Source organism: Ptiloglossa arizonensis, chromosome 2, assembly GCF_051014685.1.
Source record: "Ptiloglossa arizonensis isolate GNS036 chromosome 2, iyPtiAriz1_principal, whole genome shotgun sequence".
In the NCBI taxonomy this organism is placed as follows: domain Eukaryota; kingdom Metazoa; phylum Arthropoda; class Insecta; order Hymenoptera; family Colletidae; genus Ptiloglossa; species Ptiloglossa arizonensis.
The window spans coordinates 15,759,283-15,782,840 of record NC_135049.1 but is presented as its reverse complement, the minus strand read 5'-3'; the positions used below and the strand labels follow the sequence as shown (position 1 = coordinate 15,782,840).

Here is a 23,558-nt window from a genome sequence, read left to right as displayed (position 1 = left end):
TTCGTGTATGTTTTTGAATCATTTAATTGTTGATTAAATAAAGCACATCCTCCAAACAGTTCGAGCACGAGGTAAAGCGGGAATGGCGCAAATCGGACGAATTTCGAGGGACATTTGAAATCAGAACAGATGGCGACAGGGAGCCCGCGGTTCTGAGTTCGTAGTGAAAAATGGCCGGCGCCAACGATTGTTTCAGCATTGGGAGTACGGTGGCCTGTAAAACCTGTTACAAGGAGGAGATCGAAGGCGAGGTACTAGCGTTCGATCCACAAACTAAAATGCTGATCCTAAGTATCCTTTTCTTGTAAATTCCCTTAAAATATCGCCATTCCCGACGAGTACTTGTATTCAGTGCTCAGACATCGCTCGTTTAACATTGCGACAGTGTAAATAACTTTAGAGATATCTACGATGGATTTTGTGATTTTTAATTGACGACAATTACCTTCCGATTTGCGATTTTTCACGGGCAATGTTTAATACCGCTTGTCAATTATTTGGTGATTTCTTAATCAGCTACACGAAGTCAGGTTAGTTTCGTCACTCAATCAACCATGCTGGATTTTCCGTTCGTTTTATTTCTTTGCTGATCCATTCTCAAACGTATTTCCACGTTCTATGGAGATACTTTCACCTTCGTTTCCCGCAAAAATTGTAAACAGAATTGTATCTGACCTTTAAAAGAAAAATTAAATTACATTACTTATAACCTCAGAATTTACTTGAATCTAAGACAGTGTGACAGAAATATTCATGAAACAAATGTATATTTAACTTTCAAATTTAGTAATAACAGTGATTCCTTAACTGACATCAATTAGAATGTCCGTCTTCAAGCGGTACACCCACACTAAACGACGTACATATAGTAAATTTATCCCTGGTATCCGAGGTCCAAGTAAAGCGGGAAGTTAGCCCTACAACTAGTGAACCACCACAAAGCCTTAATTTGCAAAAATTGAACAGAAGAGTACGTAATCAAATTGAAGAGAAAAAGAAACTGGTAATGGCTCTGCAGGCCGGAGTATCTCCAGAGGGACAAAAACTCTTTAGTACTATATCAAAGACTATTCCGGAAATTACGTGGAATGGAGTAAATATCGTTGTATTTGATAATGTTACGATTAGACCCCCGTACAAAGTCGATAATGTTCATGGTAACACGGAATCTAGCGCGTACAAGCATGTAAAGAAAGTGGTGAGTATTTTAAAGATTTGATGTTTAATAGTCCATAATGCATTTATATCATTGTAACGTGTACAACTTGTAGGTTGAAAAACATATTAAAGATACAGAGGCATCGGCACAAGTACAACAACAACAACGGGAACAGCAGCCACAGCAAAAGCAAAAAGGAGGTGCGATGCAATAAGAGTTCAAAAAGGCACTATACCATGAATGAAGCTACCATGCTGTCACAGAAGTTCCAGTGTTTGAGGGAAAGTAGGAAACGACGATAACAGGATACTAAAAGAAAACCATTGCAAACTACATAAGCCTATCATAAAAATCAGCATCATAAAGTTCAACATGTTTTGATGAAAAAACACTTTGAGAAAACAAAGTGCAAATCGAATATTAAAATTCCAAATAAGTTTCAAATACATTGATCCCATTGTATGAGCAGCATTTTGTAAAGCAATGGAACGCGTCATACTCGATTTTTAACATAGAGCATACTCTTCGATGAAGAGTTTTCTTTATCTTATCTAACAAGCTGCCATACACCTTATGTTCTGCTGGAACTATTGTTCGTACATGTGCTCTGATGCAGGTGTGTTTTAGTTTAGTTTTACATTGTTACAAATACGTTTAGTAATTGTTTACAAATCATTGATATACATGGTGGTAACATGATTCAATTACCACACAAGTACCAATTTTTTAAAACACAGGTTGGTCATCTCGGTATAATTTAAGCCCGTATGAAACGGTTCATCATTTTTAACTAGTATCATAATTGAAACGTAAACGATCAACGAAAATTTTCATATGCAACTACTTCTACTTCAACACTGACTGAAATCTTACGTTTATTCGAAAATTATGATGCATTTGTTTTAAATCGCTCATATGGTACAGTTGATCTCTCGAAATTTGTAAACAAAGAAAACACAAACGTTTACACTTCATCATGCCTGCGTCGGCACGAGACGTCTTCGGTAGCAATATGACATTGACAGATAAAAGGACATTCCCTTGCATAGAGCGAGCTATAAAATTGTTATTTAAGAAAACATCAACTTGGTCTGTGCAAGGATATAAGTGCTAGTTAACTTGCACTTAGAAGTAATTTCATTTGCAATGATGATAACGGAACTCGTCTCGTGCTCATTACTTTTTGAACGCGGAGAAAAGTCAGACAGAAAAAAAAGAAAGATTATAAAATTAATTACATGAAAAGACACAAATAAATGTAATATAAATTCTATGTCTCTTGTTTTACGTTTATTATTCCTTTATCGATGCTTCTATCGAAATTTTACATTACGACACTGCTGTTTTCTGCAATAAAAATATTTCCTATAAAAATTATGCAATCTTTATTCAGTAGTTTCATCTAATTCCTCGATTGTTTCTGCAACGTTTGCACTTCGTACAATCGCGCTCAAGTCGTGCGTTACTCGAGCAATTCGAGCCGCAGCTTTAAATTTAATAGCCGCTCGTTGCTTCTCAGTTTTCTTTTTCCACTAAAAAAAAGATTTAAACCATATATTAAAATCTTATTAAAACAGGAAACTATTTTCTACTTTCTCTTTCACGTAAAAACCAGTTAATAAACCTGTACATTTCTTATTTCCTACTATCTTGTAGTAAATAAAGTACGTAAAAACAACACATTAATTGTCTAAAAGTAATTATACTAGTTTAGCATCAACTGTTACACCACTACAATTCCCTATACATTTAGCTATACTTTTCCTTATAACTGCGCATTTATGTTTACTATTAAAGTAATATTAATGTATCCAGATACTGAACATAATTACAAATCATCAAATTAACAATTTCAATTGTTATTTACCTAAGTACAATTTACAAAACCTAAAATTGAACGTATATGCATATATATATGTATGTGTGTAAGAAATCACTAGAATTAACCTATCAAATTGACACGTTTCTGGTGAAAAAAATATATTAGAGGCTTTCCGTGGGCTTTTTCTAAATACAGTTGGCATAAAAATTAACTATATTCGATGCTTCCCTCTCCACTAAACTGAGAGAGAGTAGGAGAGAAAAATATCGTGGTTTAGTGTTTTGAGAGAACGTTTTAAGTTTGTACCCTGTATCCGTGTTGCATGTGTAATTTTATATTTTTGGTAAACAAATGAAGTAAGGTAATTCTCGTCAACTTTATCGAAAATTATATGTACCTTATAGTCCATTATATGGTATACTGTTTTGTATACAGAAATTACAATTTATTTCGGTTTAGAGCGCAATGTTGTGATGACAAATTTTGACAAAAACGATTGTAAGAAAGTGTTACGAAGTGTTTTAAGTTCTGTTAAATCAAATACCTGTATCCAATTTGCTTTATAAAGTTCGGTAATCATTTTAAAACATTTTTATGCAACAACGCGGCAAGTGCTTATCGTAACCTGTTTCGGTAGTTGACAAATCTGTGACCGGATTGGGACTAAAAATATTTGATTTCAGTTACAATACTTCTGTACGGATTGATCAAAAAGGCATTAGAAAAAGAAATCAATGAGGAATACAAATTATTTTTGTTACATGTGCAGTTTCTATGACATCTTTGAAAACATGTATTGTTCGTTCAATAATGTGATAAGTTGATGGTGTTAAAAATTGTTTACTTACATCTTCATCACGAGATGGTAAGTTTGCAACATATTCTTTCATTTTTTCTTTTTTGGGATCCACTATGGCTAAAACAGATACACAACCGTCGACCGTACCTAGAACTATGCTTTTACCATCATAAGTACTATCGATTGCACTTAATTCTGCTTGAACTCTGTAATTTGCTATCATTTCACAATCCGATGATCTACAAATTAGATATATAACTAAATTTACGTTTTCTCTAAATTTAATATTGTATATTTTTACCTAAATACACGTATAGTTTTTCGTCCACTGTGGTAATAAATAACGTATTCATCTGTACGGTTAAACATAGATATTACGGTAAACACACCCTCTGCTACTTTTGGAATATAAGTTTTTACACTAGTACCTTTCCTTAATTCTAAAAGTTCTAAACCTCCTCTATAACAATAAAAACATTACATTTTTTATCATAAAATAAATGTTAATCCACAATGTGTACCTGCTGGGTGCATATAATGTATATTTTCCATCTTTGCTAATATTTCCACTCCATTTGGGAATCGTACGAACAATTTTTTTTTTATTTATATCCAAAATAGTTCCTTTGTCAGATCCAATTATTCCTATCCATTGTGGTTTATTTGGCATCGGAGCAATACATACAATGTCCTATTTAAATATGCAAAAAATATTTATTTACACAGAGCACATTAATATAAGTGCACTAGTCGAATAATATTTCATTTACTTTAAACCCTGGCAACTTTATGGGAATTTTATTTATTAATGCACCCGTCTTTGCATTGTAAATTATAACACAATCTCTATTACCCTTGTCAGCTGCTGGTGTAATTAAAAAGGAATTGTCAGAAGTTACTACAACATTTCTGAAGGGTATACCTGTTTGACTTCTGACTGGATATTCCAGTGAAAATATTGTCTTTCCATCTAATGATTAATATTAGTAATTATCAGAACAAAGTAATAATAAATATCTAACTTTTTTATTAATTGCAAACATACCAGGAATTGCTCTTACATAAAGAGTAGCGGTTGTTTTCATGTTTTCTACACCAGTAGGATTCTTAGGTCTTGAAATAGCTATAAACTTTGATGAATTTTCAATCAGTGTTAACTGTTTCACATCTTGTTGTTCCTCTTTAAACAATACTTGCTCCGTAATTCTATTCCATATTAATACATTGCCTGATTCTGTTGAAACAATATATCTAAAACGAAATATATCAATGTAGTAGGTTTTGTCACGATATATGTGCGTTTAGTTACTATAAAATTACTGACTTGCCATCGTGTGTCATACAAGCGTGCGTAACAATTGCTCCTAAAGGACTGTCGGCTAATTTTGAAATTAACTTTCCTGTCTGCAAGTCCCAAATTCCCACACAGTCCCTAGTGACTATTGCTGCTAAATTACATTGTTCCGCAAGACTGTTAACATAAGTAAGAAACTGCAGTAGTAATAACCAAATCGTATTTCTATGTGTAGTAAAACCACGTACCTTATCATATCTATTTGCAATTCGTGTCTATCTATTACATGAACTTGTTCAAAAATATTATTTATATTCCATACTTTGACACTCCTATCGATACTCGATGTAACTACACTGTTCCAGTTTCCAATAGTCAATGCTTCCAATTGAATAATTCTAGCAAAGTGAGCATCCAGTATCTTTACCAATTCTGTTGTTTCTAAACTCCAAACGTACAAGTTCTTTCTACGAAAGGAACAGGTGTTTCATTAATTTATCTTATCGCTTCTTTCATGACATTGTAAAACCCACCTTACACCAGCGACAGCATAATTTTTCGTACCACTGACCATTATTGAATTCGACCACATTATTTTCGTGCTGATATTTCGAACTCCGTTTGGTAGTATTAAGACGTTCGCGTCGCTTTTACTCTCCAAGAACCAAACGATAAAACCGTTCGCACTCGTGGCTAGAAGCATTTCTTCTTCCCTGTCTAATTTCAACTGTAGCAAATACTCAACATTGTCGTTAAAAGCCCTAGGCATTTCGAAAACCCTCTCCCATTGCGAGGAAGTCTCGTCGCAGGTGTACTTCGTGACTCGGTAGTCGTTTTTACTCGTACAAGTGTACAAAACCGTTTTATCGTTGGTGATAGTCAGAACGCTACAAGATACGTGCCAATAGAAATCTCAAACACATAATTTCAAATATCGACAATCGATCGAATGGTTCACCTGTGAAAATGCAGAGGATCCAAAGATCTTTTCTTCCTGTACGTATGAAGAAGCATACTGGTGTCCTCAATATCTCCAGACCAAAACACTATCCTATAATCGTCTAAATTCGAATGTTCCACGTCTGTGCGGGAAATACATAGTTTTCTATAAATTCGCGACACCTCGAACAGGCGGTGAAGCTTCTTCGTACTCACGCAGAATCGGCCACTTGTTAGAGTCTTCCGGGTTCGTGTGAGTATCCAATAGATTCCCTCGTAAATCGAATCTACACCATCCTAGCTTACCATAAACGAAGAAAAACTGATTCGTTAGATGTACCCCGCACACTGGATCCTCGTTTGGGAGCGGGTTATCAATGGTGACGAACTCGCTCGTTAAAGTGTTCAATACGACGCTCTGTGCAAAAGATCGTGTGTAAATATTTTGAAAATTTATATATATATTTTCCAAATGTCTCACAGAATCACTGAACACCTGATTATTAGTCGTGAACGCGGCGGCGTATCTGTTATCAGGGCTCAGAACTAGATTTTGCATGATTCCCTGCACGCCGGGATTAACGTCCCTGGTCATGTCGCTGGTGCTCAAATCCCAAGTGATAAACCTGTTGGATATCGACACCACGTACCGATAGTCCGATGTCAAGCAGAATCCAAACACAGCGAACTGATGACCCTCCAGCGAGTACTGAAAGATTCACCGATCAGGAATACGTCTTGTTGCGAGGGGTTTGTCGATGAGTTACCTTCAGAGGTCCTCCAGGTGTATGTAGACAGTGATAAACAGGAAGCAAAGCGCAATCCTTGGCGCCATCGTTGTCACAAGCCCGGAGCAACATTTTCACGTTAACGTTCCCTCCAATTTCCGGCAATAATCGGCCAATTAGCTGGGGTGCAAGCATATCTGGGTGAGAACCCAAAATCGCTCCGCCTAATCTGAGCGCGTCAGCGACTAGCATCAGTTCTCTAGAAAGGACCCCCCACTTGTTGAGTGAAAAGGACTTTCTTGAAAATCGATCGAATCTCGATCCTCGATACGCGTTTGCTTCAAATTTTAAACACACGTAGACCTGTGTCGCCGTTATGGGGTGAATTTTCTTCAAGGAAAATTCAAATAAATGCATACATTCTAAACGAATAAAGATATCTTAACGAAATTGAAGTAAAAAAATAGCAAAAGGTATATGCGTTCGAAAGATACACAGTATCCATGAATAATCATTATTTAACACTGTTTATATTCATCTTTCCTATTTCTCCGCGAAAACGATTTATATCAATCGTTATAGATTAAAGTATTATTAACAAAAAAATTCTTTAAATTGTACCTTGTTCGATACCTTCTCAGGTGATAATTTATATGCTGGGGTAGTTTTTCGTTCATAAAGTATAGCTTTTAATTAGAAGCGTGTTTTACGCCTACGATAACGACTCCCTTTTTCTTGCACGGAGGAAATCTTCTAAGGACCTTCCCGACCCTTTTGAAGGAGATCGAGAGTCATTTGGAATTCTTGTACCTCGAACATACTAAATTCTTCACAATGGTTTGCCAGGTCTACCTGTAGTGCAGTTAGATTTGAAGGGGGCAACGACACTTAGAACTACCCTTGCGTATCTTCTTGAAGAGTTTGAAGAAAATTGACATCGAGTCAATTAATAACAATCACATATGTAGATTATAAATGTGATTAATAACAATCACATATGTAGATTATAAATGTGATTAATAACAATCACATATGTAGATTATAAATATGATTCATAACAATCACACATGTAGATTATAAATGTGATTAATAATAATCACATATGTAGATTATAAATGTGATTAATAACAATCACATATGTAGATTATAAATATGATTCATAACAATCACACATGTAGATTATAAATGTGATTAATAATAATCACATATGTAGATTATAAATGTGATTAATAACAATCACACATGTAGATTATAAATGTGATTAATAACAATCACATATGTCAATTATAAATGTGATTAATAACAATCACGTATGTAGATCTACAAGTGTACAAAATTTGAAGCAAATTCATGCGGATGAGTAGGGTTTCCATCGATTTGAATCAGATCGTTTCTTATCGGTACAAAGGGGTCGAAAGTGTGTTACCTGACGATACTTTGGTTGTCGATGAAAGTGCACGCGTCTTCAAAATCAGCGAGCACAGCTTGCAATGGACAGGAACAAAGCTTAGCGTGCAGCCACTCGTAGTTGAATAAGACGTTTTCAAAGAGATCGTTGAAACGCCGCGATCTGACCAAATGAAATGGTAGCTCACCGAACTGAAAATGAGAAGTGAATCAGTGAGTATAGTACAGTCGAGACGTTTTTCGTTACCTTTCTTAAGTTGTATCTGGTGATCGTTGCATCCTTCGAGTAAAATGCAAGAGGCTGTTCGGGCACTTTTCTGTCCGCTACACCTTCCTTGTCCGCTAAATTGAATCTGCGAATTGTAGCAAAAAAAAAATATATTTCTTTGGAAAATTTTAACGTGAAAAATTTACTTACAATTACATTATGCATTTTACGAATTCACGTAGAAAAATGAGTTCAGATTGCACGTTATTACATGTAAGTAATAATAAATGTTCGACAAGAAACGAACTTACATTGTATCCTATTCGAAGCAAATTAAAGTGCAAGAATTTCAAATGACAAATTTTTTATTTGTTTTATTGACGGTACTATGATAACGTTGAAAAGAATATGCAACGATGCATATATGTATCTTTGTATTAATACGTACGAGCGAAGGAATGTTATTTGTTTTTACCAAGCAGTGTGTATCTTTTGACGCGCAGTAGCCAAACACGACAAAATATTTCGAAAAACATTGAATTCTGTCGTATATCAATTTCCACGTATTTTGTAAATGAAATATAGATAACTTCGAATACAAACGCAATTTTCTCAGACCTCATTTTTTTTTAGAAACGGTGAACATAAAATATCGAAAACGTCTCCAACGATTCTTTTCAAAATTCTCGTACGTACGCACAGAAACATTATTTAAGATGCGTCGGAAGCAAAATTTCGAAGAGGAAAGATTTCAAATATCGAATTTAAGAAAATGAGCAAATTTCACCAAATATACAAATTTGTTTCGCATTCTAAATATTTCTAATAGTCGGAAAATACATCTTTCTAAATTATAAATACATGGAAACATTTTATTCCATTTTCCCACGAGTTTGAAATCGTGTCGACTGTCGAAAAATTATACTATCGTGATCGTTAATATATTTTCATGAAATTTCGACAAAGCATTCACCAAGTAACGAACAGTAGTAGACTGTCACGATTTCGAACGATTACAGTTACCAATTTACTGTAAATGTAAAATCAAAGAAGTATCGTTTTTTAAACTTCTGAAACTCGACTGTCACCTTGAAATCTATCGATTTACCTATGCCTTTGAATCTCGGTGTACTTGAACGGTTTGGGGCGTCCGCCTCCCCAAATGCCGAGATAGTAATCGGCGATCATCGAGTGAAAATACATGGCCATGTTCATGTTTTTAAAGTATCTCTCCTTGGCAGCGTCCCTAAATTGTCTGTGATACCAGTTGAGCACACTGACGCCGCCAGCTTCCCTTTCGCTCAAGTAATTAGGCAAATCGTTTCTTATTCTGGTCCATAGCAAGGGCGGGATTCGCCTGACCGGTGGCAAATGATACTGATACACATCGTCCAGCACCTTGTCGTCCAACGAGATCAAATCCTCGAGCTCCGACTCGGACAAACCCGATTTGGCGGCTGTTATGTACGCCAACGCGTGGAACACCAAAATTTTCCCGTGTTGCTTCTCGATCCTCTCGAACAACATCATAATACTGTCCATTACGGTACTGGTCAAATGAGTGTCCGCCGGTTTCGTGTAACTTCTCCATCTGCAGATCTCTGCGAACACCAGCTTCACGAAAATCGGTAAAGAGCACTTGGATATCGCGTTTGCCACGAGACGCCATTGATAGTTGTTCAGGTCTCTGCGGGCTGTTTTCATCCACATCCTGTGAAAATTATTTCTCGCTTCGTTCAAATACTTTTCTGTTTCCTTACTTTCTTACCTTTTTATTAAATACGTTCCTGATTCTATTACCTTTCTACTAAATACGTTTCTAATACTATTACCTTTCTATTAAATACGTTCCTGATTCTATTACCTTTCTACTAAATACGTTCCTGATTTTATTACCTTTCTATTAAATACGTTCCTAATTTTATTACCTTTCTATTAAATACGTTCCTAATCTATTACCTTTCTATCAAATACGTTCCTAATTCTATTACCTTTCTATCAAATACTTTCCTAATTCTATTACCTTTCTATTAAATACGTTTCTAATACTATTACCTTTCTATCAAATACGTTCCTAATTCTATTACCTTTCTATTAAATACGTTCCTAATTCTATTACCTTTCTATTAAATACATTCCTAATCTTATTACCTTTTTATTAAACACGTTCCTATTACCTTATCACGTCCATGGCCAGATCTTCCCCCAAAGCGACCACTTCGATGAAGTTCTCCTCCGTATCTATCATTCTGCGCAACAATTGATAATCGCGAGAAATCACGGGATTCGATTCCTCGGCCGCGCAGGATAGCATCATCTGAAATTCATCCCGAAGAGTTTTCATTCGGGTTCGGTGGTATTTTTAGAAGTGTCTCGAATACCTTGCAATTCGATGGAAGTCTAGTGGGTAACCACGACAATTTGTTTCCTTGCACTCCCGTCAATTGATCGACGCTGTCCAAGAATAACAGAATCGGTTGCTCGACCGTGGCCAGTGTTAGTAAATATTTAAAGTAAGCAGTCAGTGGTACCAGATCATCCGGGATTTCTTCGAAGGGTAACATGAAGTTGTAGGATATCTATAGGGGAGAACGTATAACGAATTACGTCACCGCGCGACAGTGTCATCCATTCGGGCACTTACTTGTTGACAAATGGATATCAACGTGGGTGTCAAAGCACTGCTGTCTGGAGTGGTGCCAAGAAATCGGATTATGTTGATTGGTTTTTTCTCGGTGAGCCACGTACCGCTCGTCAAACCCGCGCTCTTCGCTAGTAAAGATGTCTTTCCACATCCACCTTCCCCGTACAACACCAAAGGCTTGTCACTGTTATCCAGCATGTATTCTTTGATCGTTACCAAGGTATCCTCCCGTCCGTAGAACACCTGAAATTTTATTTTACACGTCAACAACTGACATCCTTCCGTTAACCCAGTAACAGTTGACATCCTGGAGGATTTAGAAATATGTATATATATCGTTGCGATGTTTTTAATATTGAGTAACTCATTTTCACTTTATAAACCGTATCGAATCATCCCTGCCACTGTTTACGTTTCTCAGTTCCAGTGAACAGAAGTTTTGGAGTTAAAACAGTACTAATGCAATTGAAAAACTTTGATATTTTTCATCGTATCTTCGCGATACGGAATTAACATTTTTACAGTTTCTGTTGTGGTACTATTTCGTCTTGGTCGGATTAAAATCGATTGAATTTTTATAATCTCGGTGTATTCGACAAATTTACACTTGTTGTGTTTCTATTGGGTTGTTTGGAAAGTCATTTCGTTTTCCAAAATGGAGAATATATAATTTAATGAAACGTTTGTACATTCTAAAATAATTGTGTTTCATTTTCAAACAAAAAAAATAACTAAACGACTTTCCGAATAACCCAATAGTTTTCTCGTATCGTGTCAAACCTGATTACACAATGTTCAAATGTTTGAAACGAATTGTCGGTAAATCTACCTTGACGGAATTGTTACAAGCGTGCAGATGTTGCAAAATCTCCGTTATAATTTGGCCCTGAGCAGAGCTGTCTTCCTTTCTCATAGCACGGTCGACCAGTTTCACTATGTTTCGATAAAAATGCGTTATGAAGTGTTGGAGATACTCGCCATGGGTTTCCGGGTCTAGACCTTCCCGGCCGATCCATTCCACGGTGTATCTGAATAAAATTCAATTAAAACGTGAGTTCAATGCACACTCTGACCGTATCCTCTTCTCAAATACCTCTGCAAATTTGTACTTTCGATCTTGTCCGGAAGTCTCTCGTCCCTCAAATTCGCCAACAATTTCGAAGCCTCGTTGTCCAGACTTCTGTTCAATATGTCCAAGAACAGGCTGGCTTTCCTCAAATTTTGAAGATTAATATTGTTTATGTATCTTACGTACGCTAGACAGTGATTCTTCGTGTTCTTAACGTTCAAGACGCCATTGATCACTTCTCTTTCGGTAACTGTACAAAACAATTAACAGAAACGAAAAATATGTGATTTTTAGTACGAATAATATTTCTTTAAATGTTTTCCTTATTAACAAACTTACTTAGATAACGAATATATATAGATTAATTTTGCTGAAAATTCGATGAAATCTTGCGATGAGAATACAAAACTTAACTCTTTCCACTCAAGAGGCAATCCTCGATCGCCAATCAATTCGGTGTACTTTCTCCAATTGAAATTAAAATTCAATTACTCCTTTCTCGTAAGATGTAAACATATGTGTATGAAACGTTGAAATGAAAACGTTCCGTTTTAAATTAATTACAATTAAAGTAATCCTTCAATTACATTTGAAGGATTTCATCGAGGTGCTAGTTTCTGGTAGCAGAAAAGCTTCGAGTGCAAAGGGTTAAATGTAAAGTTTAACACACAGATGTATACATTTAAAAAAAGAAAATTTTTTTTTTTCCTTACAAATCGAAAAATAAATAAGAATCGACGAGAGTAAGCAACGTTCTAATTTCATTCGTCGCACATACCGGACATGAAATAATTATGCATCGTGTCTTTGTCGAATTTTCCCGCGTTGTACAAAGATTGTGCCCCCTTTCGAAACAATTTCTGCATTTTCACCATGGAGTCCCACCAAATGGCCTGGTCCTCTTGCTGCAGCTTCGGTATTCTCTGGATCGTACAAAAATTTCGTGAAACTTCCCTTGGCTGGAAGTAACCGATCATTGCCTTACTTTATTGTTGAAGTTCTTCAAAATCGACGATATCGGTTGCAAGATACTCGTCGGTGGTACCGCGTTGCTGTCCTTCTTGTACCATTTATCCAGAAAACTCACGTCCATTCCCTGAGCCTCCAAGTCTGTCCTCAACATTTCCAATTCGGAACTGAGAACGTACGTCGGAATAGGACGATAGCCGTACTTTTGTCCGAGAAACACCTGAGAAAATAAACGAGAAATGTACATCGTGTTTTCCACATAAAATTCGTTCGTCCATTTTACCACAAAATTGGGACCCATCGAGAGTCTCTGACAATTTTCAATTTCCCTCATACAGAGTTCCGTGGTCATATGATCGTCGGTAGCCTCGTCCCTCACGCCCCATCTCATATCAACCACCTGCAATTACATAATCGTTTCTCCCTGGACTTCTCACCGGTTAAAATTAAATACGAATTCGTAACGTTGAAAGTGACCGAATGTCACGTCATTGTCAAAACTTGGAGAAGTTTTTAGCTAGCGCGCGGGAACCGGTACCTGGCACGATGGAAATCAATTGTTCCTTCAAGGACGTCCGATCGTGTTTACACGATACAGATTTCGGCAATAGGCTATATATCTGTTCACTCGATACGCGCAACATCTTTACAAATACGTACAGTGGGGATCGATAATCGCGTACCGCTTAGTTTCGAATCAACGAATCGTTGAATTTTTCGGCTAATCACCTGAAACTCCAATCCGTGTTTCTCTCTGCAGTAGTCCTTCAGTTTCGGGTAGCATTGAGCCATCAGGGTGTTCCGTTCCATCGTTGTGTCTGGACGTAAATGTTCGTTATTATTTCTCAAAGAATCGTGCAGACAGTGGAAACTTACCGGTGAAAGTCGAACTCGTGAATATTCGAACGATTTTCGAGCTGACGGCCGGCAGGGACTTCAAAGATCCCGCAAAGATCGAATCGATCGTCGATTCGTCCATGTTCGCGTTGCCTCGTTCACCGTTGCGCCTTTTAACGAAACCTCTGCCCGCTGTTAACGGTGTGGCTCCAGTTGCATCAGGTTACCCGTAACATTGCAAGGGTACTGAGATCGTTTCCCGAATTTCGTGAGCATTTATAGGCTGTGGATATATATCCGTGCACGGTTAACGTCTCCATGTGTGCTTCCCGCTGCGATCGATCGACGAAACTTCCACCGAATCTCTTTCTTTCTTTTCTTTTTTTTTTTTCTTTTTCTTTCTCTCGCCTTTGGAAAATTCCAACGCGCAGCTTCGCGGGGACACCCGAAAGTAAATTCGTCGACGAAACGCGAAAAGAATATTAGAGACTTCGATCAAAAGTGGTCGGTAGTTCGAACACGAGCGGTTGCTAGGGCCTGTTTACGAAGCGCAGAGTCTACCTCATTGATTTTAAGAGAGCTATCATTGCGTTGTACATCATCACGTTTCGCGAACTCCCGACCGAATAGTTACTCGATCAAATTTCACCGCGATGTAATTCACCCTTGATGGGCGAACGATTGAACTTTACCTCGTGGAAATACTCGAGTCGAGGAACACGTATGGAAACTTTCTCGAGGTTCGCGAACGGCTCTGTAAAATCGTTCGAAATCGTTGCTCGACTTTTCACGCGTGTTCGCGAATCGTGATTAACGAAGATATAACTCGATACCGCGTGGAAGCCTCTTTCTACCGTTGATATTCGTTCAACGATTAAACGACGAGAAGAAAATGAATTTTGTCGAATTTCGCGCAGGTTTACTAATGGACCAGACGTAGCGCGAAACGAGATTTTGATTGAACGATCAAAATGGCACCACCGGATCCAGTGACGCAAATGAACACGTACCGATCGTACGTGACCATGCTGGCCGATCCAGTTTCGAAAGACGAATTGAAACTGAAGGCTGCCCAAGAATTGTCGGAGAACTTCGAGGTATCTGATTCGTATTTCGATCTTGGAACGATGGCGTTATTTTTGTTGTTTTTTTTTTCTATTTTTTTTCTCGAAGAGAGAACTGATCCCCCGATCCTTCTTTCCGCAGGTCATCATGTGCTCGTCGCAGTATCCGGCATTTCTCGATCACATGATGAAAATTTTTTTAAAGATCCTCCAAGAGGGCGAGCCTCACTTCATCTCGGAGTACAACATACAACAAGTCCGGAAGTTGATTTTAGAAATGATACACAGACTGCCGAGTAACGATTACCTGAGACCGTACGTGAAACAGATCTTGAGCCTGATGTCGAAGCTCTTGGAGACCGATAACGAGGAGAACGTGCTGGTCTGTCTGAGGATCATCATCGAGCTGCACAAACAGTACAAACCGACCTTCAATCCGGAGGTAAGGGAATCGTTCGTGGTCCCCGCGCAACGGTCGTTGTAATCATCCATTGTGTCGTTTTTCCTTTTCCGCTCGTAGATACAGTATTTTCTGCAATTCGTGAAATCGGTGTACAGCGAGTTACCAAAGAATTTGCCAAAAATATTCGAGCCTCGTCCACCGTTACGTGTGAAAGACTTGTCGGAAATAAATATAGAAGCGCTCTTGAAGGAGACGTTCACGATCACGGCCATACAGAGCGAGAAGAAGGCAGCGGACGGTACTGTGGTCACTGTAAGCATAGAAACTGTTTCGTTCTCAATCACGAGCAAACACACGGAGAATAACGAGAGAAAACGTGTTCTGTTTCAGTACAATCTCATACCGAAAGCAGTACTGTCCCTGAAAGTCCTACAGGAATTACCGATCATCGTTGTACTAATGAACCAACTGTACAAGCAAAACGTTCACCAGGACGTGTCCGACTTTATCCCCCTGGTGATAACGACGATAACGTTGCAACCGAGTCCTCAGCACCGAGCCTCACCCGGATTCAACAAGGAGGTATTCGTGGACTTTATGGGCGCTCAGATCAAGACACTGTCGTTCCTCGCGTACGTGATCAGGGTGTACCAGGACGTGGTGTCGCAGCACAGCTCTATATTGGTGAAAGGTATCCTCGGTTTGTTCACGCTGTGTCCGATGGAAGTGGCGCATCTGCGCAAGGAGTTGGTGATCGCCTCGAGGCACATCCTCGCTACGGATCTGCGCAACAAGTTCATACCGCACATGGAGTGTTTCTTCGACGAGGATATATTCATAGGGCGTGGTTGGACCACTCACGAATCCCTCAGACCGTTGGCGTACTCGACCCTCGCGGATTTGGTCCACCACGTTCGATTGCTGTTACCGTTGAGCGACGTGTCCAGGGCGGTTCACCTGTACAGTAAGAACCTGCTGGACCAGAGTCTACCGACGGCCGTTCAAATGGTCTCCTGCAAGCTTCTGATGAACCTGGTCGACACCGTCAGACAGAGATCGGACGCCGAGAACAGCACACAGGGCAGAGAGCTGCTGATGCGCATCCTTCTGGTGTTCGTGTTGAAGTTCAAGACGATCGCGAAGATCTATATACCGATACTGCGCAACAAGGCCAAGCAGCTGACCCCGCCGGGCGTGGACGTCAAAACGGCCGAGGACGTCAAGCCGGTCATCCCTGATCTGAACGACGACAAAGACGCCGGCAAGTCGAAGTTCGGTTTCCCCTCCTCCCAGGCGATGAGCTACAACGTGGCCGATTACAGAAACTTGGTGAAGAGTTTGGTGCACGGTGCGAAGGCAATCACCTCGAACTGCATCAACAGCAAAACGGGCGAGACCACACAGTCCAATCAGTTTCAGTCCAAAGAGACCTTGGTGTACATCAAGTTGGTGAAATGGGCGTTACCAGCGTTGGACATATACACGATCGGTCCTCCCACTATCGGGGCTGTCGCCCAGCCCGGCAGACCTGCTCAGTCGCAGACGATAAGAACGCGCGAGGAGAAGGAAGTACTCGAGTTGTTCGGGAACGTGTTCACCCAGATGAATCCGCAAACGTTCCAAGAAATATTCTCCACCTCGATCGACTACATGGTGGAGAGGATCTTCAAGAACTGCGCGCTCCAGATCATCGGTAGCGCCTTTCTCTCGAGTCCCACGATATCGTCCACCTTCGCCACGATATTGGTCGAATACCTCTTGGAGAGAATGGGCGACATGGGTTCGAACGTGGAGAGAAGCAACCTGTACTTGAGGCTGTTCAAACTCGTGTTCGGTAGCGTGTCACTGTTCCCGGCCGAGAACGAGCACATGCTCAGGCCACACTTGAACCAGATCGTCAATCGCGCCATCGAGCTGGCCATGTCCGCCAAAGAACCGTACAATTATTTCCTCCTGCTGCGAGCCCTGTTCAGATCCATCGGGGGCGGTTCTCACGACCTCCTGTATCAGGAGTTCCTGCCACTGCTTCCGAACATGTTAGAGGGTTTGAACAGGCTACAGTCCGGGCTACACAGACAGCACATGAAGGATCTCTTCGTCGAGTTGTGCCTCACGGTTCCCGTGAGGCTCAGTTCACTTCTACCGTACCTCCCAATGCTGATGGATCCCCTCGTGTCCGCGCTGAACGGAAGTTACTGCCTGGTCAGCCAAGGACTGCGTACCCTCGAGTTGTGCGTGGACAATCTTCAACCGGACTTTCTGTACGAGCACATACAGCCGGTGAGAGCGGATCTGATGCAGGCGCTTTGGAGAACGTTGCACAACCCTACCGATCAAGCACACGTGGCGTTCCGCGTCCTGGGGAAGTTTGGCGGCGGTAACAGAAAGATGATGATCGAACCGCAGAAGTTGGAGTACAACGATCGCGAGACCAACTCGCCGGCTATCGTCGTATACTTCCAGGAACCGACCAAACCGATCGATTTCACGGTGGAGAAGGTTATCGAGACCGCGTTCAACGCCCTCAAGTCGAACAGCACCGACTCCTTTTATCGCAGACAGTGCTGGGAAGTGATCAGCTGCTACCTGGCGGCCTCGTTGCGGCTGGACGATAACAACGCCGTTCTCTACAAACTCTTCATGCATCCCAGTTTCAAGGAGAGCAAAATTCCTCATCAGCAGGGACCACACTACAAATGCCCGGACGCTGTCGCGAGAAACGTTCAACAGACGGCGCTCACTGGACTCTTCGTTGCCGCGGAGATCAAAGAGCTGAGGCATTCGGTGTTGGGCACCGTGGTGTCCATTGTCAGGCATTACACGATGGTGGCGATTGCGCAACAGGCCGGTCCGTTCTGTCTGACCGGTAGACAAGCGAGGATGCAGGGCCAGGATCCTCTCGTTCTGATCGATGCACTGGCCGTTATCATGGGCCACGAGGAGAAAGAGCTGTACAAATCCGGTCACTTGGCTCTGGTCTTGATCCTCGAGACCGCGACCAACATTCTGGGCTCGAAAGAACGTGCCTGCCAATTGCCACTGATGGAGTACCTGGCCGAAAAGATGTGCTCCCTCTGCTACGAGCGCGCTTGGTACGCGAAATTAGGTGGCTGCATAGCCATCAAGTTCCTCTTCGAGAGAATGGCGACGAAATGGGTACTGAATCACTTGTTCGTCTTCCTGAAGGCTCTGATGTTCGTGATGATGGACCTGACCGAAGAGGTGTCCAACGGTGCCATAGACATGGCCAAGGCCAACTTGGAGAAGATGTTGAGAGTCTGCGTGAATCCTGGCATACAGGACGGGAACACGGAGCTGATCGAGGCGCAGAACAAAAGCTTGTACGAAGTTACCCACGAGTTGGTGAGACAAGTGACGTCGCCGCACACCTTGGTGCGGGAACAGGCTATGGCGTCGCTGCGACTGCTCGCTGAAATACAAAACAAAACCGTGACGGAGGTCATGGAACCCCACAAGGAAGTCCTGGCGGATATGATACCACCCAAGAAGCATTTGCTCCGACATCAACCGGCGAATGCTCAGATCGGTCTGATGGATGGGAACACGTTCTGCACAACGTTGAATCCGCGTCTCTTCACCATCGATCTAACCGTTATGGAGCACAAAGTGTTCTTCCAGGAACTGTTGGCTCTCAGCGAGGCGGAGGACGCGAATTTGAACAAACTGCCGTGCTACAAGTCAGTGTCGAACTTGATCCCACTGAGAAAGTCGGCGTTGAAAGCTCTCGCCGCTTGTCACTACATCGTCGCCTGCCGCGAAAAGATATTTGGGGTTCTTTACAAGGCTTTGGAGAAACCGAACGCCGAGCTACAGGAAGCGGCCTTCGAGTGCATGCAAAAGTTCAACGCTGGTTTCCGGATCGACATGGAGTCCGTTCACGCTATAATGCGACCGATGCTCTTGACCTTGGGCGATCACAGAAATCTCAGTCTGAACTGCGTGAAACGACTCTCGTACCTCACGCAACTCTTCCCCAGTACGTTCAGCATCACGCTCTGCGAGCAGCTGTTGCAACACTTGAAGAAACTCTTGGAGAATTTGATCCAGGCGCACAAAGGTATATCCAAGTCGGGCGAGAACGAGCAGAAGATAGCCACCATCATCGGTATCTTTCAAGAAATTCCCGCGTCGACTCCCAAGTTCATTGACGTTCTCTGCAGACTGGTGCTGCAAACGGAGAAATCGTTGATGGTCGAGGTGTCCAGTCCGTTTCGCATTCCTCTCATGAAGTTCCTCTTACGGTACCCGACGGACACTCTCAACCTGTTCCTGCACGACAACAACATCAAGGACCAACAATGGAGCAGGTACCTGGAGTTCCTTATTAAACAAAAGGACAAGAGACCGTTCCGCAATGTGTTGATGTGCAGCCCCTCGAGACTGATAACGATGCTGCTCGCTCATTCTCAAACGAACTCGAACCTGACCCACGCCGAGAAGAGCGAGCTTCAGCATCAGGCAATCAAAATCATCGCGGTGTTGATTAAATTCGACGATCAGTGGCTATCGACCCAGAGTCAATTGGTGGGTGCGCTCAAGCAAATCTGGTGCAACGACGAGTACCAAGCGTTGCACAAGAAGGTCGAGAGCGTCGATTACTGCCACTGGAAGGAACCGAAGCTGATCGTGAAGATCCTGCTGCATTATTTCCGTCATCATCCCAACGACATCGATCTCCTCTTCCAACTGCTTCGAGCGACCTGCGACCGGTTCATTCCCGATTTCCAATTCCTACGGGACTTCTTGGAGCACACGGTGGCGCAGGAGTACACGGTCGAGTGGAAACGAAGTGCCTTCTTCAGATTCGTCGATCACTTTCCTACGAACAACCTGTCCCAGGAATTGAAGGCGAACGTGCTGCAACTGATCATCATCCCGTGCTTCGCTGTGAGTTTCGAGAGGGGCGAGGGTATGAAATTAGTCGGTGGTGCTCCGATGCCGTATCAAGACAATCCGGAGAACGTAGTCTCGGTGTTCATCAGCAAGATCATCGATCCAGACAATCCGTTCGGTTCCGCCGACTGCGTGCGCATCTCTTTGCTCCAGTTCTCGTGTCTGCTGGTGGAGCAAGCTTCTCAGCACATTCACGACGTCACTAATAAAAGACAGGGCAACAAGTTGCGCAGATTGATGACGTTCGCTTGGCCCTGTCTACTGGGCAAGAACTGCGTCGATCCCACGACGAGGTACCACGGCCATTTGCTTCTCAGTCACATAATCGCCAAGTTCGCCATTCACAAGAGGATAGTTCTCCAAGTGTTCCACAGTCTGTTGAAAGCCCACGCATTGGACGCGAGGAACGTGGTGAGGCAAGCGTTGGAGATATTGACTCCCGCCATGCCCGTGAGAATGGAAGACGGGAACACGATGTTGACCCATTGGACCAAGAAGATCATCGTGGAGGAGGGACATTCCATGCAACAGTTGTTTCATATTCTCCAATTGGTGGTGAGACATTACAAAGTGTACTACCCGGTGAGGCATCATTTGGTCCAGCATATCGTCAACTCGATTCAAAGATTGGGTTTCAGTCCGACGGCTACGATCGAGCACAGGAGATTGGCCGTCGAGTTGGCGGAAGTGATCATTAAGTGGGAGTTGCACAGAATCAAAGACGAGGCCGAGAGCTCGGATTCGAGTGGCAATAGGTCAGCGTTAGGTGGTTCCATGAAACGTCCAATCAACGAAGATCCCACGGGGACCAAACGTATGACGACTCAGGCAGCCACGAGCAGCGCCACGGTTCCCGTGATTTTGCCCAGAATAGAACCGGGATCGACGAAACCCATCGAGAGAGCTCACGCGGACGCCATCTTGAACTTCTTGCTTCGTCTGGCTTGCCAGGTGAACGATGTCACGACCATTCACGGAAATCCGGGTGAACAACTGTCCAGACGTTGCGTGGCTTTGTTGAAAATGGCACTGAAACCCGACGTCTGGCCCCAGTCGTGCGATCTGAAATTAGCTTGGCTTGACAAAGTCCTCGCCAGCGTTGACAGCACTCAGCCCAATTACGGTAACATTTGCACAGCTTTGGAGGTCCTGACGTTTTTGTTGGGCGTCATGAAGAGGGAACAAATACTGGCGAGTTTCAAACCTCTGCAACGCGGTATAGGCGCCTGTATAGCGAGCAACAACACCAAGGTTATTCGACTGGTTCACGGGCTGTTGTCGCGATTGATGACCATCTTCCCAGCGGAGCCGACCTCTTCCACCGTTGCTTCCAAGTACGAAGAATTGGACACACTGTACACGACCGTTGGTAAATTCGTGGTCGACGGTTTGGCAACGTACGAGAAGAGCACCACGGCTACCCCCAGCACGTTGTTCGGCACGTTGATGATGCTGAAGGCTGCCTGCACGAACAATCAGAGTTACATCGATCGACTGATAAGCCCTTTCATGAGAGTTCTCCACAGAATGGCCAAGGATCACCTCCATTCGACTCAGGCGGAGGCCAATCCGGTTGGCAGCGAGTTGCTAATTTTAAGTTTGGATCTCGTGAAGAATCGTGTCGTGGTAATGGGCGTGGAGATGAGAAAAGCGTTCATTGGCTCGATTCTGGTCGGCTTGATCGAGAAGACGCAGGATATAAAGGTAATGAAAGCGATCACGAAGATGCTCGAGGAATGGATGAAGAACAAGAATCCCATCGCGATGAACCAGGCGCCCAGTTTGCGGGAGAAGTCGATTCTGTTGGTAAAAATGATGCAGTACGTGGAGAAACGTTTCCCCGATGATTTGGAGCTGAACAGACAATTCTTGGAGCTCGTCAACTTCATCTACAGAGACGAGACCCTGAAATCGTCCGAGCTGACGTCCAAATTGGAGCCAGCGTTTCTCTCGGGTCTGCGGTGCGTCCAGCCTCAGATACGAGCGAAATTCTTCGAGGTATTCGACGGATCCATGAGGAGGCGACTCCACGACAGGCTTCTGTACATTATTTGTAGCCAAAGTTGGGACGCGATCGGTCCTCATTACTGGATCAAGCAGTGCATCGAGTTACTCCTCGTCACGGCGAGCTCGTCCACTCAGATTCAGATGTCCAATCAGGACACGTTGTTGCCCAGCGTGACGTCTGTGATAAACATGGCGGACAGCGAGGAGCACAAGAACTTTATGATATACAGCTCCATAAACGAAGAACCTCAAGACATTTCGGACGCAGTCGACGTGAAGGACGAAATTTTAGACATGGATCTGTCCAACGCAGACTCGGCCACTGTTCCGGAGGAAATCGCCACCGCTGGAAAGACAACGTTAACGCAGCTGATCGCGAAGCAAGGCGAGTTCATAGAGTACGCGAAAAAGATTCGAACGGAGCAATTGCTGTTAGCCGCGGCGCAACTTTGTCACATGGACACCAATTTGGCGGAACGAGTCTGGTTGGACACATTCCCTAGGATCTGGAGCATCCTGGACGAGCATCAGCACAATACTCTGATCGCTGAAGTAGTACCGTTTATTTGCAGTGGCACTCACGTCATTCAGAAGGATTGTCATCCGAGTGCGATCGCTACGTTCGTCGAGGCGATATCTCACTGCAATCCTCCTGTGCCCATGCGACCGGCTTTGATGAAGTACCTGGGTAGATCTCACAACCTCTGGCACAGGATGACGCTGAGTCTGGAGCAGATGGCGTTCGACAATGGGAACAACCATTTCAAGATCAAGAGGGAGTCGGATTGCTACGACTTCGAACCCGACAACAGTCCCCACGCTGAAATTTTGGACTCGTTGTCGGACATGTACTCGTTGTTGTGCGAGGAGGACATGTGGTCCGGTCTTTGGCAGAAGCACGCCCATTACAAGGAAACGCTCCAGGCGACTGCGCTGGAGCAACAGGGATTCTTCGAACAAGCTCAAGGAGCGTACGATGTGGCGATGACGAAATTCAAACAGGATTATGTATCGACACCGGCTCCCTTCAAGATACAACGCGAGGCGATGCTCTGGGAGCAACATTGGATCAGATGCGCCAAAGAATTGAACCAATGGGATCTGTTGCTGGATTACGGTAGCAAGAAGGCGGAGAAGAATCCATTTTTAATTTTAGAAAGTTCTTGGCGTATACCTAATTGGACAATGATGAAAGAGGCTCTCGCCCAGGTGGAGCACAATTGCCCGAAGGAAATGGCTTGGAAGGTGAAACATAAACTAACGCTATAGTTCTCTGTATCATCGTCCATTGTAAC

The 23,558-nt window shown here is 42.5% G+C and overlaps 3 protein-coding genes across 3 annotated transcripts in view; 2 read left to right on the top strand and 1 right to left on the bottom strand.

Annotated features, from left to right (window-relative positions):
• Positions 1-137: 137 nt before the first annotated feature.
• LOC143143305 (protein LSM12) lies at positions 138-2,432 on the top strand. The gene is made up of 3 exons (XM_076304411.1): positions 138-291; positions 822-1,198; positions 1,272-2,432. The coding sequence occupies exons 1-3, from the start codon at positions 171-173 to the stop codon at positions 1,371-1,373; spliced, it is 600 nt and encodes a 199-aa protein (XP_076160526.1). The 5' UTR covers positions 138-170; the 3' UTR covers positions 1,374-2,432.
• LOC143143300 (NACHT and WD repeat domain-containing protein 2) lies at positions 2,431-14,216 on the bottom strand. Its single transcript, XM_076304396.1, has 26 exons — positions 13,915-14,216; positions 13,768-13,856; positions 13,322-13,438; positions 13,055-13,258; positions 12,848-12,992; positions 12,094-12,319; positions 11,830-12,028; positions 11,001-11,243; positions 10,738-10,935; positions 10,534-10,673; positions 9,465-10,067; positions 8,396-8,501; positions 8,168-8,340; positions 6,781-7,000; positions 6,510-6,722; positions 6,230-6,431; positions 6,033-6,156; positions 5,608-5,961; positions 5,323-5,541; positions 5,105-5,251; positions 4,826-5,031; positions 4,551-4,750; positions 4,302-4,471; positions 4,082-4,240; positions 3,830-4,019; positions 2,431-2,691 (listed from the first exon to the last, which is right to left on the bottom strand). The coding sequence occupies exons 1-26, from the start codon at positions 14,015-14,017 to the stop codon at positions 2,545-2,547; spliced, it is 5,097 nt and encodes a 1,698-aa protein (XP_076160511.1). The 5' UTR covers positions 14,018-14,216; the 3' UTR covers positions 2,431-2,544.
• Positions 3,309-23,558, top strand: part of Nipped-a (Transcription-associated protein Nipped-A) — a 24,487-nt gene continuing 4,237 nt past the window's right edge. Inside the window, exons 1-5 of the mRNA XM_076304395.1 lie at positions 3,309-3,846; positions 14,793-14,972; positions 15,082-15,381; positions 15,460-15,654; positions 15,733-23,508. Coding sequence (XP_076160510.1) covers positions 14,847-14,972; positions 15,082-15,381; positions 15,460-15,654; positions 15,733-23,508 — 8,397 coding nt within the window. The 5' untranslated portion in view covers positions 3,309-3,846; positions 14,793-14,846. The remainder of the gene's footprint in view (positions 3,847-14,792; positions 14,973-15,081; positions 15,382-15,459; positions 15,655-15,732; positions 23,509-23,558) is intronic.

Bases quoted from the DNA above. Each gene is read 5' to 3' on its own strand.
- LOC143143300 (XM_076304396.1), bottom strand. From the start codon at position 14,017: ATGGACGAATCGACGATCGATTCGATCTTTGCGGGATCTTTGAAGTCC. The intron at 5,962-6,032 runs GTGAACCATTCG...CGTATCTTGTAG, and splicing joins GATCCTCTGCATTTTCACAG to CGTTCTGACTATCACCAACG. The intron at 4,020-4,081 runs GTAAAAATATAC...TCTAATTTGTAG, and splicing joins AAAACTATACGTGTATTTAG to ATCATCGGATTGTGAAATGA.
- LOC143143305 (XM_076304411.1), top strand. From the start codon at position 171: ATGGCCGGCGCCAACGATTGTTTCAGCATTGGGAGTACGGTGGCCTGT. The intron at 292-821 runs GTATCCTTTTCT...GACATCAATTAG, and splicing joins AACTAAAATGCTGATCCTAA to AATGTCCGTCTTCAAGCGGT. The intron at 1,199-1,271 runs GTGAGTATTTTA...TACAACTTGTAG, and splicing joins ACAAGCATGTAAAGAAAGTG to GTTGAAAAACATATTAAAGA.